The 21,655-nt window shown below is 33.3% G+C and overlaps 2 protein-coding genes across 3 annotated transcripts; one reads left to right on the top strand and one right to left on the bottom strand.

The window, feature by feature from the left end:
* The first annotated feature begins 2,013 nt into the window (after positions 1-2,013).
* Positions 2,014-6,953, top strand: LOC142630823 (uncharacterized). The gene is made up of 3 exons (XM_075804874.1): positions 2,014-2,216; positions 3,762-3,899; positions 6,486-6,953. The coding sequence occupies exons 1-3, from the start codon at positions 2,088-2,090 to the stop codon at positions 6,663-6,665; spliced, it is 447 nt and encodes a 148-aa protein (XP_075660989.1). The 5' UTR covers positions 2,014-2,087; the 3' UTR covers positions 6,666-6,953.
* A 3,160-nt stretch (positions 6,954-10,113) lies between these two features.
* LOC142632171 (uncharacterized) lies at positions 10,114-13,512 on the bottom strand. Of its 2 annotated transcripts, none has more exons than XM_075806582.1 (2): positions 13,490-13,512; positions 10,114-10,549 (listed from the first exon to the last, which is right to left on the bottom strand). In XM_075806582.1, the coding sequence occupies exons 1-2, from the start codon at positions 13,495-13,497 to the stop codon at positions 10,342-10,344; spliced, it is 216 nt and encodes a 71-aa protein (XP_075662697.1). In that variant the 5' UTR covers positions 13,498-13,512; the 3' UTR covers positions 10,114-10,341. The 2 variants fall into 2 exon arrangements, with proteins under 2 accessions (XP_075662697.1, XP_075662696.1); XM_075806581.1 differs by lacking the exon at positions 13,490-13,512 and adding an exon at positions 12,985-13,128.
* Between the last annotated feature and the right edge of the window lie 8,143 nt (positions 13,513-21,655).

The following is a 21,655-nucleotide window of genomic DNA, read 5'->3' as shown; positions in this document are numbered from 1 at the left end:
TGAAAACACTGTAGCAAAATAATTTTTTAATGTGTAAAAAGTACTGTTCATGCCAAAAATTATTGTTCATTGGCCTAAAATCACTGTTCATGGCTAATGAACAGTGACAGACATGCTTGAAAAAAAAAAAAAAAAAAAAAGACCAGACGTGGACGTGGACACGCAATCCAAACGTCCTCTACAAGTATATAGGGCGCGTGCTCCGTGTCCGTTTCGGACATAATTAATTAACTAAAAATTAAATTACACAATTACCCCTCATGGGGTTTATTTATCCATGTAGTTTTAATTTTAAAGCTATGTTTAGTTGGATGGATGAGAATTGAATCGAAGGGAACAGAAAGGATAAGTAAGGGGAAAAGAAAATATGTGTTTGGATGTAAAGGAGAAGAGGAAAGAAAGAGAGAAAATATATTTGACTTTTATCCTTTTAAATTATAAATTAATATGACAACAACAACAAAAAAATGTTAGTCCCAAACTTTAGGGTTGATTATGGATTTTCAACAGATTAGATTGGGTTGGCTATATGAATAGGAGACCCTCCAATAATTTTTTATATAATTGGATCCACTCATAAGAAAGTAATTAAATTTTTACGAAAGCCATTAACATACTGCAACCCTCCTCCTTCACTTAAACTTGAGATCAATAGTGAACTAAATACATAATACTAAGCACAAAAGTAATTTCACAAAAAATTAAAACTTTTCAAGGGCATAAGAGAAATTTTTAGAATTGAACAAATGGTGGGTCCCACAAATTTTTTTCCTCCAATTTTCCTTTCTTTCCTCAATTTCATTTTAACCAAACAAAGAACTCTTTTCTTTTGTCTTCCCTTCTTTTCCTTTCATGCAACCAAACTAGCCTAAAGTTTTCCTTTAGAGGACTATAATATTAAATTATTAATACATAGAAGATGTTGACATGGCATGCTAACGTACACGAGAGAGTGACATGGCATAAGACTAATCAACCCTAAGGGTCTGTTTGGTTTGAGAAGTAGAAAAGTGGGAGAATTGAAAATAGTGAGAGGATAAAAATATTTTAATTTCTCTCATTTTTATTTCGTTGGGAGTAGAAAAATGGAAATATTAAATTTGTATAAATTTACGCATATACTCTTATTAAAAAATGATGCTCAATTATTTTTTTTTTTTTAAATGATAAACAACCAATAAAAAATCAATCACCTAAATTTATTAAAAAATAAAAATTATGTCTAGAAAAAAAAAATCACATCTAAACAAAAACAACAAAAAACAAAAGAAGGCAAAAAAGAAAAAGAAAAAGAAAAAGAATATCTGGACGTGTACGCAGCCTGCCTAGTAATCAAAAGAAGAAAAAGAAAAAAGAAAAAAAAAATGAAGAGCAATGTTGTGGACAAGCCCATGTGCAGTTGCTCATGGGTATTGTTGCTTAGAAATGATGTTCAATTTTTCTCTTCAATTTTTTCTTCATTTTGCAGAGAACTTTTCGGTAGGCCTAAAGAGAAAGTATCTGGGTGCTACAATTTATTTTTCTTCCTTCTCATCCTACCAAACGCTCTAAAAAGTTTTTTTTTTTTTTTTTTTTTTTAAAGTATTCCATCCACCATATTTTAGCTCCAATCAAACATACCCGAAGGCTATTTTCACTTGTCCCAAGTGGTTATGTTGGCTAAATCCATATGTGCTAAAATTATTGTAGTATTTGAAAATTTGAGAGAAAATTATTTAGAAACACAAGCCCATGCTAAATTTTATAAATTTTTTGTTTTTTTTTTTTTTTTTTTGAGAAACAATTTTAGAAAGTTGTTAGAAGTGGAAAATTAAAATGATTTATAATATTTGGACTTTAATAAATAAAATTAAAAAAATTGAAATATATATTAACTCAACCTCATTACGCAATTAAAAGTAAAAATTGTTCGGGCATGGGTCGGGTACTTGGGGTCCCTTAATTACTTCACCTCAAGAATTAAAATCCTAATAATACCAGTAATAGTAAAAGTAGGCAATAGTTAAAAAGTAAGAAGCAAAAACCCTAAACCCCATAAATTCTCAATTGTCAAATTGCAAGCAAAGTCCTCAGACAGAGAGAGAGAGATGGATTACTCAGCAGGAGCTGAAGAGAGAATGGTTTCGGAGAGAGTGCAGCAAAAACTTCACCAAGTCAATGTAGCCGCTAAAGAACATCTTTCTCCTATTCAAGACCATGTCAATTTCACCCTTCAGGTTCTACTTCCCTCTCTCTCTTTATCTGTATGTATGCATATTTGTGTATTATTGTTTTTAGGGACTTCTTTTTGGATGTTCAGTTGTTTTTATGATGTGGGTGTGGTTTGTCTCTGATGGGTATGAGTTCAATGTTGTTACTGCTGTTTGGTTGCTTAGAAATTGGTGAAAATACAGATGGGAATAAGTTCAATTTTTAATTTTTTTTTGGGTTTATGGACTTTTTGGGATGTTCAGCTGTTTTTCTAATGTGGGTGTGGTTTTTCTGATGGGTATGAGTTCAATGTTGTTTATGCTGTTTGGTTGCAGAGAAATTGGTGGGAAAACAAAAGATGATGATGTGTTGGGTATTGGGTTCTGAGTAAAAATTAGGAAAATTAAACTAACTTATATTCCCAAGTCTTCAACTTTATGTGTGAGACAGCTGAGTTCAATTCAAAATATATCTAGCACAAATGTACAATTGTTTAACGGTTCAAGTTTCAATTTTTGATTTTTGATTTTTGATTTTTTTTTTATAGGTAAAAAACGTTGTACAGATGGGTATAAAATTTTAATTTTTATGTATTTATGGACTTTTATGATATGGGTGTAGTTTTTTGATGGGGTATAGGTTCAATGTTGTTTCTACTGTTTGGTTGCTGAGAAATTTGTGGGAAAAAAGAGAGAGAAGAAGATGATGATGGGTTGGGTATTGGGTTCTGTTTGGTTTCTGGAAAAAAGTAGGGAAATCAAACTAACTAGAATGCCAAGTCTTCAACATAATGTGCTTTTGGACTTGAGAAGGCTGAATTAGTAGGGAAATCAAACTAACTAGAATGCCAAGCCTTCAACTTAATGTGCTTTTGGACTTGAGAAGGCTGAATCCAATTCCAAGTGTATTTTGTACAATTTTTTGGCACATCTTAAGTGATTAAGTTTCAATTTTTAAACGTTTCATTTTGAGAAAAAGTTGGGAAATCAAATTAACTAGAGTTCCAGGTATTCAGCTTTATGTGACTCTGGAGTTGAGAAAGCTGTATCTAATACAATTGTTTGGCTCAGTTCAAGTGATTAACTTTCAATATTTATATTTTTTGGTAGATAAAAATGTTTTTACAAATGACAAATCATTGTCTTTTTTTTTTTCTTTTTTTTTTTTAAATTTTGATTCTTTTCTTCAAGTTTCCCAACATCCATATAGAGTGTTATGTTTTTTGTGCTATCTGATTTCTGAAAAACTTGATTCAACATAGCCATATTTTTTTGCTTGATTACTTTTGAATGGTGGAGCATATACCGTCTAGCTTCAATGGATTCAAGATTCAAAATTTCCCTTTTCCAAGCTTTCTTGGCAACTAATAAATAGAGCACTAATTACGTCTTTACCATTCAAGGAACTGTTTAGCTTTCTTGGGTTCTAGTTTCAAATTTTCCCTTTCTCATGCTTTCTTGACAACAAAATAAAGTATTAATTATATCTTTCAGAGATTAGTCTCTTTCTTCCTCTTTGTTCCTTTCGCCTTTCTTTTCTTACAATGAATTTCTCAACAATGATTGCTGCAGCAAGCATACTTCAAATGTGCACATGAGTGCTTTGATAGGAGAAGAAGCCAAGATGAGATAAGCAATTGTGTAGAAAACTGTAGTGTTCCAGTTGTTAGATCTCAACAGATGGTTGAGAATGAGATGGCCAAGTTTCAAGTAAGTTGTTTTTATTTCCTTTTGTGTAATTATTTACTTTTTATTTTGCTTCTCTAATTGATTCCATTTGTTTGGAGGGATTTATACACAGGGCAAAATTTCTTACCTAGAAAAAATTTACAAATATTCGATTCAAGGAAGCTTTGTTAGTTGGATATGTTGTTGAATTTGCATTGAATTTCCACAAACCAAAGACAAGGAAAACACTTGCTTGCCTTTTCAGGGGAAAATTTTCTTTCTGAACAAACTGAGTTGAGATTTAGGGTTTATGTGATTGCTTTTAATTGTGGATTAATATTATTTATCATAATTGAAATATGTAGAATGAAATGTGATTGCTATTTGACTCATTGTCCTCTTCTTTAAATTTCCACAAACTGAACAAAAGTAAAATACTACATTACATTTCAGGGGGCAATTTCTCTGTTAACAGACTGAGTTAAGATTTAGGGTTTATATGATTTTTTAAATCGGGGCTTAATATTTATTTATCATAATCGAAACATGTACAAATTTGATTATTATTAGCCTCATTATCCTCTTCTTTAAATTCATTGTGGTTTGTTTTACATTTGATCTTTCTTTTAGGTTTTAATTGAATTTAGGGGGCCTCATATGTCCTCATTCCTATATTTTCCGCTTGAGTTTTTTGAGGATTTAAAATAGTTCACTTGATGGGGCTTCTAGACTTGGTTATTGTTTTAACCTGGACAATGGAAACTGTCAATCATATGATTTTCTTTTTTGTTACAATCTATCAGGGATTCAGGATAACTTTTTGTACCTTCTTAAATGTTAATTGTCCTGATGTGGAACTGTGTGCTACTCCTTTTTTACATTGATAATATTTGCTTGATATTTGGTGAGTAATATAGGATGAGAGGAAAGTCTGTGGAACTTATGGATTGTTATTCTTAAAACTCCTTTATGGGACAACTTACAAGTTTCTAAATCTACATTTTATTTGTTTTATTTCCAAGTTGATTGAAGATAGTCCCATGTATTTGCATCTCTCTTCCTCCTTTCTTCTTTGCATCACCACAACCTTCATGGAAGCACTTAAGGATATCTAGACTTTACATTGACTTCCCCCCATTATTGGATATGATCTTGTTTATTTCTTTCTTTTCCTGACCCTAGAATCTCTTCTATTGGACTGCAAAATTCCTTTATGGTTCATTTGGATAGAAGTATTTTAAAAAATTATTTTAATTTCAATTTTTAGTTTAAATAACTTGAATAAATATGGGGGACATTTATTTTTCCCTGTTGATGAAATCTATGGATGGATTTGAGCTTTATTAATATGTGAATTTGAAATGATTAGATATGAAATGTTAATTTCAAACCTGCTACATACCAGTGTTTTGTTAGAGCAAAATCTCCAAAGCTCAAATCATCTTTTTTTGTTGTTGATTAGTTCCAAAGCTCAAATCATCTTGTGTAGTTAAATTCGTATACAGCAATTTATATTAGCAACTGTTCTTCAAATCCTTGATTTTGGATCCTCAAATCTAATTGCAACCTTATTCGGTGTATGACATTCCAAATTAAATGTGATCAAATGTTATAGATGGTTTATTGGCTCAACCTTTAGCTTGCAGAAGACTACCTAATGGGATGAGCCAATTACCAATGGCCAGGTTTCAATATTTAGGATCTTGTCTAGTTTGACCTTCAGTTGAATTTCTAATTTTATTTTCTGGTGACTAGTTGCCACTGTTTTCATTCATGAATGATCCATAAGAATCAATTAGGATTAATCTTGCTACGATTACCAAGTACTTATCTCGACTCAATTAGACAAATTTGTGTAACTAGTAAATAACACCAAGTGACACTGGATAGGTACTACCTCCATTGCAAATTCCTCACGTTGAGTGGTTGCACCATTTTTAAACCTGGCAGTATTAATGGTCTTGCACCTTGGAATCTATTTCAGGGAATGTTAATTGATAAGAGGTCTTAGTTTGCTTGCCTGATGGTTCCTCTCACAACAAAGATGTAATCACATCAACTACCTTCTAGAGACGTTGATATTAATCTCAAAATTGAAACTACTATTCAAGAATACTATGAGCATGGAAAGAAAGTTGCTAATTGTTGGATAGAATACAGTTTTTCCCAAGACAGTTTAAGATATCTAAAAGTGAGTGTGAGACAAACAATAATTAAGCTATTTGCTAATTATGTGCCTTGCCAATTTCCCTTCTGAACTTATTAAGCTGAAGTTTTATGTATGAGAGAGAGAGAGAGAGAGAGAGAGAGAGAGAGAGAGAGAGAGTACAACACATGTAATTAGCACAATCCATGAGGTGATCCTTTCATGAATTTCAGCCCTTTTATGATCCACCAATTGCATCAAGGTGGGGTTTCAGAAAAGCATTATGTCATTACTTATCAAAAAAGAGAAAAGCGTGATGTCAAATCATATATAAGTATGTGTTTTTTTGTGTGGGCATGAGCATGCCTGCTAAGTCATTATATTTATTTAAGTTTGCAGAATGTTTTTCATTTCCTGGCCGTTGCTGAAGAAATTACTCAATGCTAATATAGATTATTCAAATATTATTTTATTGGATGCAGGAAAAGTTAAACAGATCGCTGATGGTCTGCCAAGACAAGTACGAGACAGCTAAGCAACAAAACAAACCCGGTGCACTAAATGATTTGGAATCCTGTGTTGATCAATCAACCCAGGACGGCATCAAGATGCTGCCACATCTTTGTGAAAGGTTGAAGGCTGCCTTTTCAATTAGTAATTAAATGAAAGAGTAACCTTATTTCAATTACATTCAAATCATTGGAAACTGAAAAAGATAATGGTGAAGGATATTGAACTCTGTTTTGCAATTCCTTTTTAGGCCTCAAGATCAGTCACTAGTTTCATATATTATTTAAATTGCAGTCAACAATTGATGTCTTGAAATACCCAGGAATTTTAAGTGTCAGTGTCATATTTTTGGTGACATTGAATCATAAAGAAGATGTATGAGTGAATAATATACAAATTTAGCTCAAAACAGATTTATATGGATGGCTGAAATTTTTTCAGATGTGCATGGATTTTGATCTCTGAATGATGACCATAGGAATGATGGAAAACAATGGAAATCTGCTTGTGAACTCAGATATATTAATTTTTTGTGATGCAGTACAGTTTAGAGAAGCTCAAATGGGTACCTTTTCAAATAAGCTAGTTTGGGTTGTCATTGCAAACAAAATTAAAATGCTGCTTACAATTTTTGATGGATGAAAGATGACAACTAATTTTGTGAATACAGATGCGAAGTTATATATATATATATAGACAAAAAGATGATTAATGCAAGAAATTTAAATATGTAAATATGGATATAATGGCTGCAGGGACTATAGAAAAGCCATTAATTGCACAATGTTTTCATCACCCCCAACACGTTTCAGCTAAAATTTTTAATCATTCCTAAATGCAGTGTGTAATGTTTCCTAGGTTACTAATACACATCATGCATACAGGCAATAATTTCAAATTTGCTAAAAAGGTAGAGAATTAGAACGTTTGAGGGCATCCACATCAGTTCTTGTATAATCCTCTATAATACAAAAAATTCTTCATTTTACACATTTTGGTCAAAATATCACTTACATCAGTGGAGCTAAAACTGTGTAAAATCTTACAAAACTATCCACGAGCTACAGTAACCGTGTAAATACACATGGCTACTGTAGCTCGTTTATACAATATTTTATCATTTTCAGCTATAAGTTTATTTTGACTTGTTTTCATTCACCCATCATGGATTTTTCCAAATTTGTCAATTGAAGAAGTAACACTCACAAAATTATAAGTGAATTTGATTTAGGTAAAAGTAAATGTAGGGGTGTCCACGGCAACCCGTAAACTGACCCACCTGCCCAAGTCCGGCCTGACCCGAAAACCGACCGACCCGACACTGGTGATGGCCGTAGATGGCTCTTCGCCCCCAAAAGCCGACTGACGCAGGTCGAATGGCGAGTTTTATTCTTCAAAACCCGATATACCCGATCCGACCGAGGAAACCCATGAAAGAAGGCCGGAGTTCATAGATCTATTCAAATTCATCGATTTTTCGGTGAAGGTTTGGTAGTTTTTAGTTAGATCCGGTGAAGATTTAGGTTTTCTTCCTTAAATCCGGCGGTGAGATGAAGATTTTGCTTAGATCTACGCTTGATCCGGCGGTGAGATGAAGATTGTGCTTCGATTTTCACTTTAGATCTGGTGATAGAGATGAATTTTTCGCTCAAATTTGAGTTTCATGTGATGTTTTTGCTTCGATTTTTGCTTAGATTCGTGATTTTCGCTCAAATATGGGCTTGATGGGTTGATTTTAAGCTTCGTTCCGGCGAAAATCCGGTGATTGTAACTTAGTAGGAGGCTGACCAACCCGACCATTGTCCACTGGAGTCCAATCCGACTCGACCCGAGGTCGTCTGTGGTTGGCGGCGGGTCGTTCAGCAATCCACCCGATGTAAGCGGGTCGGTTGCGGGTTGGGCATAAACTCGATCCGAACCGACCCGTGGACACCCCTAAGTAAATGCAATGCATTCCTTAGTTTAGATTTGAAAAGATGGTTTTCCACTTATCAAGTGATTGTGAGTTCCAGTTAACTCAATTGGTAAAGTTTTTGATACTTGAATAGGAGATTTGAGGTTCAATTCTCGCTTACACCAAAAACTGATTAGTGTCTTGGTGTGATGATAAAGAGCTATTATTAGGAACGGATGCCATAGGTTGAAATTCTCTAAAAAAAAAGTGATTGACACTCCACTTACCTTAAAAAAAAGTGATTGACACTCCATTAGAATTAAGAACATCTTTTACAAGTTGATCTCAAATAGTTAAAAAAGAAAATTGTATCGAGGGCTGCCCCTGTTAAGTTCACAATATGCTGCCACACATAGCAAAAGGAAATAATAATTTGATATTTGGACAATTTTCACACAATAATATTAAATATAAGGAAATTTTAAAAAATATTAAATATAAGGAAGACACTATACTTTAAGATTTCTTATGCATTAGATTCCAAGATATGGGAATCAATACAAAGGGTTGAAGCATACATTTTACACAACAAATTTGTGTCCTGAATACCTGCATAAAGGCGAGAAGGGATCGAAGAAAACCCCGTGATGAGCCATGAGAGAGACTCTTTGACGCCTAAGTTAACATCCCTCATTTTTTTCATGAAACCCATATTTTTTAGGGTTCCCAATATGTAGGCATGATATTGTTGTCTTTTACCTTAATTTTAGCCATTTTCTTAATTATGGCCATGATGGCCCATGATAAGGGGCATAGCTGCCTCCATTATGGAGAATCATGAGCTGATTTTGGATTCTCTTAATTTTGGGGTGAGATTTTAGGCATTTAACCATTACCCCTAATTATGATGAACTAGTTGGATTTTCTCATGCACATCATAAAGTATTTGATTCCTTGCTTTCTTCTTTTCTATTTCCCTTCAATCAACTTGTACCGTTGTACAAGCCTTTCCATGAAACACCAAAAAATAATGTCCTCTCAACTCTTTGAAATTAATACTAGATAAGAAATAACTTACTTTTATTGGTTGGGAGTACCATATGGCTGTCCTCCCTTTATAGTTTATACTGAATAATTTTTCTACCTGGGGAGTCCTTTTGAGTTGCCACTCACTAATGTCCAAAAGCTCAACCCAATTTTCAAAAACCTAGTCATCAGTATCATCGTTGATCAGAACAGTTTTCACCGCACAGCCTCTCAGAGACATGACCACATCTTCATCACTCACATTGCCTCCTGTATTGTTACACTCCAATGGACTTCCTGTTTGTGTAACTTTTGCTTCCCTACTATATTTGCCCTTTTCAACTCCTCTTTATCTCACACATGCACAAAATTATAGATTCTCAATTACCTCTTGTGTTGGCTTATGTTCCCCAACTCATCAGTACAATGACCCTTGTCCCTATGTGATATTTGATACAAATATGCCTCAACCTGATGAACTTCCTCGTTCGTTTGGAAAGCTAAGCAATCAATGATTTTAATGTATAGTTTGGCAATATGCTATTTTAGATTCTCTGAAAATAATGTGCACAGTTTCTTACTGCATTCCTTAGGAATTGTTGGTCTTACATCTCCATTACAAACAAGGGCAAAGCCAAGATTTTCTAGCATTGAGCGAGATCTATAGTAGGTTTGAAGAATTGAAGAACAAAACTTTAGCATGCTCACTTTCACAAAAAACGTTTAACTTTGTACGTGCTTACATTATTACAAAGCTGGTTTTATAATTAAACCTTTAGTGCCATGTCTGAAGATAAAACAACAAACTCGGATGATCTCTCTCACTCTCACAGAATTAAAATTCAGCTGTCCCCTGATTACAATATTACTAAACTGGATACTAAGTTAAACCTTTGATGGCATGGTTGTCACACCTTGCTTTTCTGTTCTTCAAACTTATCAATAGCCACCTGCAGTTCATCACCACTGGCAACAGCTCTCATGGTGTAGAAGTACACACTAAAGACAAATCCTGTCAAGCTTCCAGCAACAATTAGATTCTTCATCTTAGGTGAAAGGCTACTAAATCCAGCCATTTGCAAGCAAAAATTCAAAGCACTTTGTGATCTTTGATTCCTGCAATTACAGAGAATTTATTGCATTAATCTAATTTCTGAAAGCCAGAAAATGTCCAAGCTTGAAACGAGATACTAAACATGGCAGTCATAAGGGCAAAAATATGGATATGATAGTTCCAAAAAAGGAAAAACAAAAGAAGGTTGAGCACAAATAAATGGCAAATAGTACTGGTATAGCATCACAGAAGCCCTGAACTTAATCTCCTCTCCCCAATGCCGCAGAAATTGTTATATAATATAAATTTCACAGTTCGCAAGACACATAAGCCCAGAATATCTTGAAAAATCATATAGTATACAAAAATTATGCATGGGAATGTAATAGATCAAAAGAAATAATTGTTCTATTGAGAAACAACTTCCTAGAGCAACACAATCTACTATAACAGATTTAAAAATGTACTAGCTGATATATTAAATTCAGATTTAAAATGTTGAGCTAAAGATTATTAAAACCTGTAGGACTCAAAATGAAGTATCGTTATATTGGAAAAACTAATTTATATGCTGAGAACACTTGATCGAGCATTAGATTTTTACAAAAGTTGGGTCAGGAAGTATTATTCATTGGAAAACCCATTCTTCACACTGATACAAGACAAATTTGGCACAAAGGATCAGCAAGATATCAGCAGTAGTAGATTCTTTTTGATAAGTGAGTTTTGGTTCCAAGAGGAGGGGGAAGGGGTGTTTTGAGCTAGTGACTTCCACTTCATGAGGTGTGGCTCCTAGCTGATTGGGTTACCCCTTTGGTTTATCAATAAAAGTAGATTCTTGAAGGGTTGTTTTCCATGAGTTTCAATATCACTATGATCTAAAAAGTACTATCACCAAATAAGTACAAAAGGACATCTTTATTCATATATATCAAATTTCGAAATTTCAGCAAACCAAACTAAATCATTGTTGTTATCTTATTTTTTGTCTTATAAATATATGAAGGAAAGATTGTTACCAGCAACCATCCACTTCTCTGTTGGAAAAAATTTTCCTCTGAATTTAGAGGAAAGTCCCTCCAACTTACCTAATCCGTAGTTACTCAAATAAATACCCCACATGTACTTTTATTACATGACCTATCTAATAGCTATGTGACTTCTTTAGATGACTTAATGAACCATGTGATTAAAATAAATGTTGATGGTTTGGTTTTATGAGCTCCCATGTAATGGTTGGAGAAGAGTTGTCTAACCAAGTTTGGAAGTAAACTTTCTTCTCAGTCTAAATAAAATTGTAAATGGTGTAAATCACAACAAACAAGAAAATAGAATGATTCCCAATTACTTTAATATTTTAAGGAAGCTAACTATTATTAAGAGAGTAGAACCCTTTGATGAAATGAGGGTGAACATGAAATTTAACAAGTTCATTTATGGGAAAATTATTTTTGGCGTCCACTCCTCTGAACTCTAAAAAATAACCCTTACAATATAGGGTAAACCCAATCGACTTAAAAGAAAGGATGCAAGGGTATCTACATAATTAACAAACTAAAAACTGCTTAGCAAAAGTGACACCACTCTTCAACCAGTACATAAAAGCAAACTTCCCTAGTATCAATCAATTACTATGCCTTACAAATCACAATATTTTATGTCTCTCCATCCTTCTTTCCCCTCTCTTCTACTTCTTTCTCAAATTCAAAAAAACCCAATTGTCTTATTTTGCTAAAAGGAAACTAATTCCTGAGCGGCTGTATGGCAATAATCAAAGCTATAACTCCAAGACAGTCGTCACTTGGTTTTGGGAAAAAGGTATTGCCTTTGTTGTGTCCATAGCCAGTCACTCACTTGAGTTCTCAAGGGAGATTTGAAGGCAGGCAGTCAATCAAAATTATACTCCAAATGAATTTCCGTTTGAGAATTTTATGAATATTTTCAAAAAAAAAAAAAATCTTATGTGTCAAAATTTTCTTGGTATTAGTCTCACTAAATTTCTCAAAAAGTGATTAGTGAGCAATTTATGCAAAAGATTCAATAAGTGATTAGTTACAAATAAGTACCAAACAAGTATCAATACACAGAAAAGGAAAATGTTTTCCAAGCTCCCAGTCCCAAAACCACATAAAGTTAATAACTAAAATTAGTTAAAAATTAAAATTTAATTAAAAAAAAACTTATGGGGTGACTTTAAAATCAAGATAACTTCTAAAAACTCATTTGTTCTATATATCTCAACAAGATTGCATCTTTGAATGAAATTTGTGACACAGTGAACCACTGATACTGACCACAACAAAGACAACTTGAATTTATTTTACATGAGAGCCACTGACCCATTTGAAACCTAAGACATACATACATACATACATAAATAGGCATAGATAGAGATTGAACTAAACAAGAGACACAATCGAATCGATCTCATAGAAAAAACATGTAAAATTAACACACACAGAGAGATAGAGAGAGAGAGAGAGAGAGAGATACACACCGATGATGATTCGAGGGCTTGGAGAGTTTTGGGGGAATTCTGTTATGAGTAGCCATGGTTGGGTTTTTAGGGAACATTTAACATTTTTGGGCCGTTAGACCCCTTTTTTGGGCTTTTTGATTTAGTTTAGCCCTAGTGAGAAAAGGCCCACAAAGTGGCTTATTTGTTATAAGTAAAATAAAATAAAAACTCAAAATTTGTATTGAATTTTTAATTAAAAAGTGAAAAAAAAACAGACAAGAAAATTTGTGCCAAATATAAAATGAGTTGAAAATAGAAAAGGGTAAATTCCATTAACCTCTCCTCCGAGGTTTGGACAAATAGCACTCAGGTTCAAAATATTTTTCTTGTCTCCGTCTGTTTCTCTCTTTCGCCCCCACAGCTTAATACCCACACTGCTGCACAAAAGCCAGAAAAAAAAAACCAACAAAATTTCCAGCCAAACAACAAAGAAAATCAACAAAACCCCAACTGTAAACCTCATAAGAGAAACCAAAAACCATACCATATCATAAGATTTGCTACATTGTCTCTTGAAGAAGCACTACTACCCAAATCTGAAATCCAAAGAGAATGAAAGAGTCCGCTGAAGGCGAGATCAATATCGAAGCACCACCGCTGCGTGGGTTTTGATCTGAGAGAGATGCGAGTCTTGAGAGAGAACTCAGAGAAGATAACAATGAAGAAGATCTCAAAATTATGAACCAAATCAGAGCCAACACAAACCAAATATGGGTTCAAATTGTTCGAATTGAAGCCAACTTGAAATAGATTTGGGTTCGGATCAATCGAATCAGAGCTACTTTCCGATATGGGTGGATTTGGAGTGGGGGTGGTTGTGGCTTCTGATGTGGTCTGAGAGAGGAACGAGAGAGAAGAGTAAAGAAAAATGAGTAACGGAGGGGTTACAGAGTTAGGGGGTGTTAGGGATTAAATTGTCATTTAGGGACCTAATTGGTTAATTTAAAATATCTTGGACCCGAGTGGTATTTGTCCAAACCTTAAGAGAGGTTAATGGAATTTACCCAATAGAAAATGAATACAAGATTTGAGATTGAGAAATTGAACACTGAAAATGAAAAGTGAAAATGAATACACATGCATCTAATATAGACCAAACAATATTTAAGGAACCATACCTAAAGTATTGTATCTAATTTTCATCCAATCCGTTTATAATGTAGGCATGGTTCAAACCACTTCTTCAATGATGAGAGAGGTTTTACTAATTAAGTTAATTAGAACCCATCAATACAACTTAAAAAAAATTATTGTGAGATTTTGTTGTACTAGTAGACTTTTTGAATCGGTAGTAATAGATTGGGATTGTAAGAACTAAAACGATTCAATTTGATTTGATTTGATTTAATTTTAACAACATTGGTACTCATAAGAAGGGCAACAGTATAACATTAGTATGAAATACTAGTCTCATCACCCGTACTTTGCATGTGCGATGAGTTTTTTTTTTTGGGTCTAGTATTATAATTTTCCTTATTAAAAATTTCTTTTGGATAAGTTTGTTTTAAAGACATGGATTAGTAGGTGAGTATCCTATTTTGTAGGCATTTTAAGTAGAGTTTGAGATATATTTTTACTGAATTGTCCTCAAGTTTTTTCTCCATTAAATGTAAGGTTTATGACTATTTTTGAATCACATAAAAGTCTAGTCCAAAGAGAAGAACCCTCTTATAAATAATACAGATGAATACGAAATTAACTTTAAAGAAAGCCTAAAAACTTAGACTTTTTCACTAATATTTGTGTTATTCACCGATATTTGTGTTATGGCGAGTGTGAGACCCAATAAATTGGATATATAATAGATGGTGAAAAATTCTGTGAAGTTTTAGTGTTTATAGCAGAACTCTTGACCTTAACTCTCCCATATAAGCCAATTTTGTTTTTTTTGTTTTTGTTTTTGTTTTGTTTTTGTTTGGCCAAACCCCATGTAAACCATATAGAACAAATAGAACAAGTGAACAATATAACAAAAAATAGAGAAAATTTAGGACCATAACATTTTGTGCCATAATTCTGATGTAATAGACTATAAATGGTGGAGAAAAAAACGATAACTCTATGTAAAAGTGACAATAACAAGAGTTAAAAAAAAAAAAAAAAGTGACAATAACAAGTAGTTGGTTATTTTCAAAAAAAAAAAAAAGTTGTTGGTTACAATTTGTTACATAAAATAGTTGTAGAAAATAGTATAATAAATGTTGTAGTTCTAGAATAACTTTAAAAAATAAAGTGCCATATATCGATATAAATAAGAATAAAACAATAGTTAATTCTCTTCATTCTCTTTTCTTCTGTGGCTTATGCTCTACGTTCTTGGGTTACATTAAAAATCTCTTGTACATGTGACTTTTGGTTCAGTTTCTTCTTTAATTAACTACATTGTTGCATAGCGAACTCTTTGATTACTTGGGGTCCATATGATTTTTCCATGTTTGCTACATGAAAGGTGAATTTATTTGTTTAACTTTCTCAAAAAAAAAGAAAAAAAAACTAATTTGTTTAAGATCTTAAAATCCTTTCGCTTTTGAAGTATCCACAATGTTTAAGGTTAGAGCTTTTACCAAGTTCATTGTTGACTTCAAGAGCAATCTATATAACCTTTTTCAAGACCAATTATTCCTAAAGCCATTATGTTATTAGAAATAAAATTTTTCATTAAATTTTTTTTTTTAATATATCGATAGTTGAAAGTAGGAGAATTTGAACCATTGATATATTCATTAAAAACACTAACTAAAAAATATCAATTGAGTTACAAAACTCTTAACTATTGTTCCAAAATTTTATTCCTTGAATTTATGTATAAATAAATAAGTCTTGCTACTAGAAAATTATGAAGTACTCCTGGAGTACTATAAATGCGTACTCCCCCTTTCACATAAATGGTGGATCTTATTATGAATTTAATTAATGGGACTCACTATTCATGTGAGAGGAGGGAGTACGCATTTATGATATTTTGGAAATACACAATAATTTCCCCTTGCTAATATAGAACCATTTAACTTACAGACAATTTGGACCTATAAATGTGAGTGCAAAGATTTGAAATAACATTAACATCGTGACTTTCACCAAATGTGATGTATAAGTTCTAGAAATTAATAAAATTGCACACCTTATTCTTGAGAGAGATTAATGCCGCGCTGGCAACAACTAACGGAGAATATATATATATATAGTAGGTGCACAAATTGTACTCGGACCTAAAAACAAGTGATGGGCTCAGGTCTAATGAGTCTTATACAATGAAATTGGTAGAGTATGGGTTTGAAACCTAGGTCTGGAATGTTGGAAGTTGATTAACAGGCTAGATTGCCACAATCTATGCAAGTGATAAATATATATGACAAAGTAACCTTCTCGGACGTAAGCCGATGACAACTTATGTAATATTTCTCTTTCTATGCCAAAGATTACAAGGTTTAGCTTTTTTAACCAAGAAAACCCGTCCCCCTCTTCTTTCCTCTATCGTCTTCTTATATACTTCTTATTTCCTATTTCATCCATGTGTCACGCAAATCTTCCTTTCAGATATTTGTCCTATTCACCACCTTCTTGAAGTCTTAAAATAATAGCAGGAAGACTAAATTCTACTATTCAGAGGTCATTTCTCTATTAATGCAGTTAGAGAGGTAGATGCAGGGCCTTTAATGTGGTGGTAGCAGCTTTTTCCTCAGATATTTCTCACACGTTCTTGCTTCTAAAGGGTGCTTAGATCACATTTTTACCCACCAGTTCTTCCAGAATTCTGTCTCTAACCTATTTAGCAAGTCCCAGGGCTATTGCTGAGTTTGTCCGAGGACATACTCCTCTTCGGACAACTCATCGGACCATTATAGTGTGGACTGACCTGTGGGCTTATGAACTCTGACCAAACAGACTTGTATTAACCAATCAGGCCCAAAGCCCAAACGTTTGTTCGAACATTTTTATCCCCCACATATATATATATATATATATATATATATATATATATATATATATATATATATATATATATATATATATATATTTTTAAATTTTAGAGTTTAGACTTAGAAGGCAAAGAGAAGAAAAGCCAATTACGTAAGACAAAGACATGAAATTATGCGAGAACGGAGTCGTTTAGTACCAAATCAAACAACAGGCATGCAAGTTACAAATGGTTCCTAATGTTGAAATTCCAAAAAGAAATCGGTTTTGAAAAAACATACCTGTCAATTTGACCGAGCAATATCATTAGATGAAAACGTTATACGACCCTTTATTGGTGAGATGATAGTTTTCAATCATCATCATGATACCACTTTATTAGATTTTTTTTTTTGGTTGCATTTATAACCATTTATAACATTTTTTTTTTTTGAGAAGGATAACCATTTATAACATAGTTGAAATACATAAGTCATTTTCACATTTATTTTACAACTTATATTTGTGATAAACTATATTCTTTTTAAATTTTAAACCTTAAATACTCCATTCACTAAATTAATGAGTATCATGATAACCGGCTCTTGTAGTATCTCAATGGCTTGAATGAGTATCATGATAACTATATTCTTAATTTCTAATTTCACTCTATGTGAGATCTTACTATGCATTTGACTTATTTATTTATTTAGAAATGAGACAAAAAGTGACTTTAAACAAATAAGTTAATTTGACAAAAAAAAGAGAGGAAAATTTACTCCAACATACCCTCATAATTTTCTGTGCTCTTTTTTGTTTTAGAGAATTTCAACCTATAATATCTGCTCTTGATGATACTAATTAGTTTTTGATGTAGGTGGAGATTAAACCCCAGATTTCTTAGAGCATTACCATCAGATGTTTTATAAATATGTCATTTTAACACACCAAAAAGTCTACTTTATTATTATAACACACCATTTTACAATTTACCATATATCACATCTTCTATTCTTCAATTCTATACATTAAAATAATATATTACACATTAAAATAACCTAAAAATATTTGTACAATAAAAAAAACAAATAAATAAATGTAGTCACAGCAACCACCCACTCCCCACCACTACCACCACCACCCACTGCCCATCCTCACCACACCCACCACTATTGCAAACCTACCACCACCCATAGGTACAATCAGCCACCATCAAAACAGCCCTGTACCACCAAAACACAAGCACAACTTGCCACCACCACCCACAAGTACAACCCACCACCACTGCCCACAGGTACTACCGATCACCACCACCACCACCACCACCAATAATCCACTAGCCATCACCACCACTCAATACTACTTAAAAAAGAATCCCCAAAATCAACACAAAACTTCAACAACAAAAAAATGAAGAGATGAATAAAAATTAACCCAAAACAAACGTCGACCCACTAGAAAATCAAACGATCCACAAGACCCAACAACCCGCAACCCACGAACGGCCCATAAAACCAGGGACGGAGCCAGGGTTCCAATTGAGGGGGGGCTGAACTATAGAAAAAAAGGGTGACTCCAAATTAGCATTTATTTAGTATTAACAAAATAATTGTTTCTTATTATGTTGCAATTCAATAATCTATGTTTATTATCTTATTATATGTCATGTAGTCTTCTAACAAAAAGACTAATTAATTTTTCTAAGTACATAAGAAGATAAAAAAAAAATCCAAAGATTTAAAAAAAAAAAAAAAACATATGAAGAAGGCTATTTAGTAAGCCAATGAATGCCATAATATTTAATGAATATGAACACATATTACAAACTTGGGTAAAATATAGTTAACACTCTTTAGTTAAAGAACTAAGTTAGGTTGCCAAAAATTCTTGTAGCTGAATTGGCATCTCCCCATGTACAAAATGCTTAGGGGCCTATGGGGAAAATGTACAAAATGCTTAGGGGTCTATGGGGAAAAGGGTTCAAGTTGCAGGGTTAGCAGCATGTTGTAATTATTTCTCAAAAAAAAAAAAAAACTAAGTTAGGTTTAAGGATTAAACTTGTCAATTTTGAACAATTTTAAATCTAGTTGGCATTAGCCCAAAAGCTATCAATCTTATAAATTGTAAGGTGACCCCATTATGTTCTCCAAAATAAATAAAAATAAAAGCAAGCAAGGCAACCCCACAGCTAGTGTAACTCAGTAAACCAACAACAATTAAAAGACAAAACACTGACTTTACTAAAAAAGTTTAAAACTATTGAAGTCTATCATTACAGTAAAGTGAGAGAGTGATCAAAGAAAGTTAATTGAGTGAAGAAAGAGAGCGGAAAGAGAGAGAGAGATAGTACTTTGAAAGAAATTACCAATGAGCAGCGATTGGGCCTCTGCCAGCGTGATTCAAATTGCAAGATTGAAGGTGAGTCTCACTTACAAGGAATGGATGTGTGGTAGTGTGGGTGTGGCTTGTACTGCTATGCAGTGGAAGTGAAGGAGACAAGAGCCTCTCTATTCGGCTGGTATGAGTATGAGATATTAGTATGAATTTAGGGATTTCTTTTTTATAAAATAATTAATAGAAATAGGATCTGTCCATGTGATTTTTTTCCTTGTTTTTGGAGGGATAAAAATGGGCCAAAGATCTATATTTTTGTTATTATTGGGTTTAATTTCGTTGTTGGTTGGAATACTAGGGGGCTGAAAAGAATTTCCTTGGGCTAGATACTAAAATCTCATGTAAACATATATGGTAGGTAAAAAAAAAAAATTCTGGGGGAGGGGGGGGGGGGGCCATGGCCCCCCATGGTCCATGAATAGCTCCGTCCTTGCATAAAACCCATCGCTGCCACCAATAAAGCTAATATACATAGCCAAGCAACTAGAAACCAACGTCGACCCTATATCGCCCCTTAAATCCATTTATACAACCCAATAAATGGAGAGAAGTGAGAGAAAAGAACTTGAAACGGAAGGGAGAAGATGTGAACAGAGCCACAATCGTGATGAGTAGCAGCCACAATCGTGATGAGTAGCTTTAGGCGAAGTAGACTATGGCGAGATCGGCTGTGGGTAGAGATCGGCGGCTTGTGAGAGAAAGGTTGAGATAGGGGAAGAGGAGAAAGAAGGGTTGAGAGAAAGGTAGAGGAAGACGAGAGAGAGAGAGAGAGAGAGAGAGAGAGAGCCGAATAAAGAATTGAGAGGAGAGAGAAAAAGTCAAATAAAAAATTATTATTTTGAGTTTGGCATTTGTGTTTGTACCCTTCCAAATTTGGAATGGTACTGTTTACTTGTGCCAAATGTTTTAGCATTTAAAACACCTTATATGAGGTGCTTTTTAGTGTGCCAAATGCCAAATATGATAATGCTCTTAGTCAATTATCAGAATTTTTACTAGTTGGGCTAATTGGAACCCACATATGTTCTTTCTTTTATCTAGACTCGAAAGTGAGCCCATGGATATCCCAAGTGTCAAAGGTGTCACTTCACCCAAATTGGGAGTTGTTAATGAAAGCTTCTACTAACGAGTTCCATAAGAGGACAAGTTAAGATGCATTGAATGCTGTATTAAATACTATTTATTATTCATTCTTAAAAAAAAAAATTGTGCACACACACATGCGCGCGCACACACACACACATATAAAGCATAAAAAACTACAATAAATATAGACTATATAGCCAATAATCTTGTATCTCAATTGGTTGACATTTTCTGATGATTTCAACAGAGATATCTAGTATTTAAATCCCTCCAATTCAAAATATTGAATGTGTGTGTGTGTTACAATGGATATACGCATGCAAATCAATAAATTATTGACAAGAGTATTTTTCTTTTTTGAAAAACATGCATTATATTTCATAATTTAATATTCATTATTCCTTAACTTGTACCTTTGAAGAAACTCATGAAAGCTAAGAGTTTTATAATTCAACTAGTTGGCACTTCTTAGTGTGTTTTTAAAATTCAAGATTCAAATCCTTCCTCCACATTGTAACTATTGAATTATAAATAAATAACTAACTTTAAAAAAATATACTCATGAGCAGAACCCCCTTACTTGTGAAAGGTTTTTTCTCATAATTTTCATCTTCATATTTTAGTTCTATTACTTTCTAATAAAGGAAAATTTGAAAGTTTCTTCACATAAAGTTATAGCACCTCAAAAAGTCTCACACAAAAAGTAAGATTATTACTATTTGAACTTTGAATTGAGTACAGCAATGGAAATGTTCTTATTGTTTTTCACAAACAATGAGTTGTCATTGCTTGTGGAAAACCATGTTCATGTTCTCTACTTTTATTTACATTAATGGCTCCATTATTATTATTTTTTCCCTTAGTTGACCTAAGGAACAGCTTGTCCTTATCACATGCCATAGAAAACACAAGATATGACTAGTTCAATTGGACTAAAGGAACAACTTATGTATTAAGTCAAACAAATCCCACTTCGTTGTTGGACTACATTACAGATCGATCTCTTCAATATCCTCATATTTTATTAATCTTTTTGCTCCATTTTTTGTGCATATAGTAGTTCTCTTAACATGCTATGTATATATGCTGATCTGCAGGAGCGAATTGGGAGCAATGGTTGGCAACCATTATGGTTCTATTATGAATTTGGTTGGGGTGAAATAGCATTATAATTCTCTTCCACATGAAAATATTCGTCACAAGTTCTACGCTATACCATTTTATATATGAGAGATATAGAGAAAGAGTTATTGAGAGAAAATATAGCATTTGG

The sequence above is a fragment of the Castanea sativa genome, chromosome 4 (genome assembly GCF_040712315.1).
Source record: "Castanea sativa cultivar Marrone di Chiusa Pesio chromosome 4, ASM4071231v1".
Taxonomy (NCBI): domain Eukaryota; kingdom Viridiplantae; phylum Streptophyta; class Magnoliopsida; order Fagales; family Fagaceae; genus Castanea; species Castanea sativa.
The sequence above is the reverse complement of the archived record's forward strand: the minus strand, read 5'-3'. Positions and strand labels throughout refer to the sequence as shown.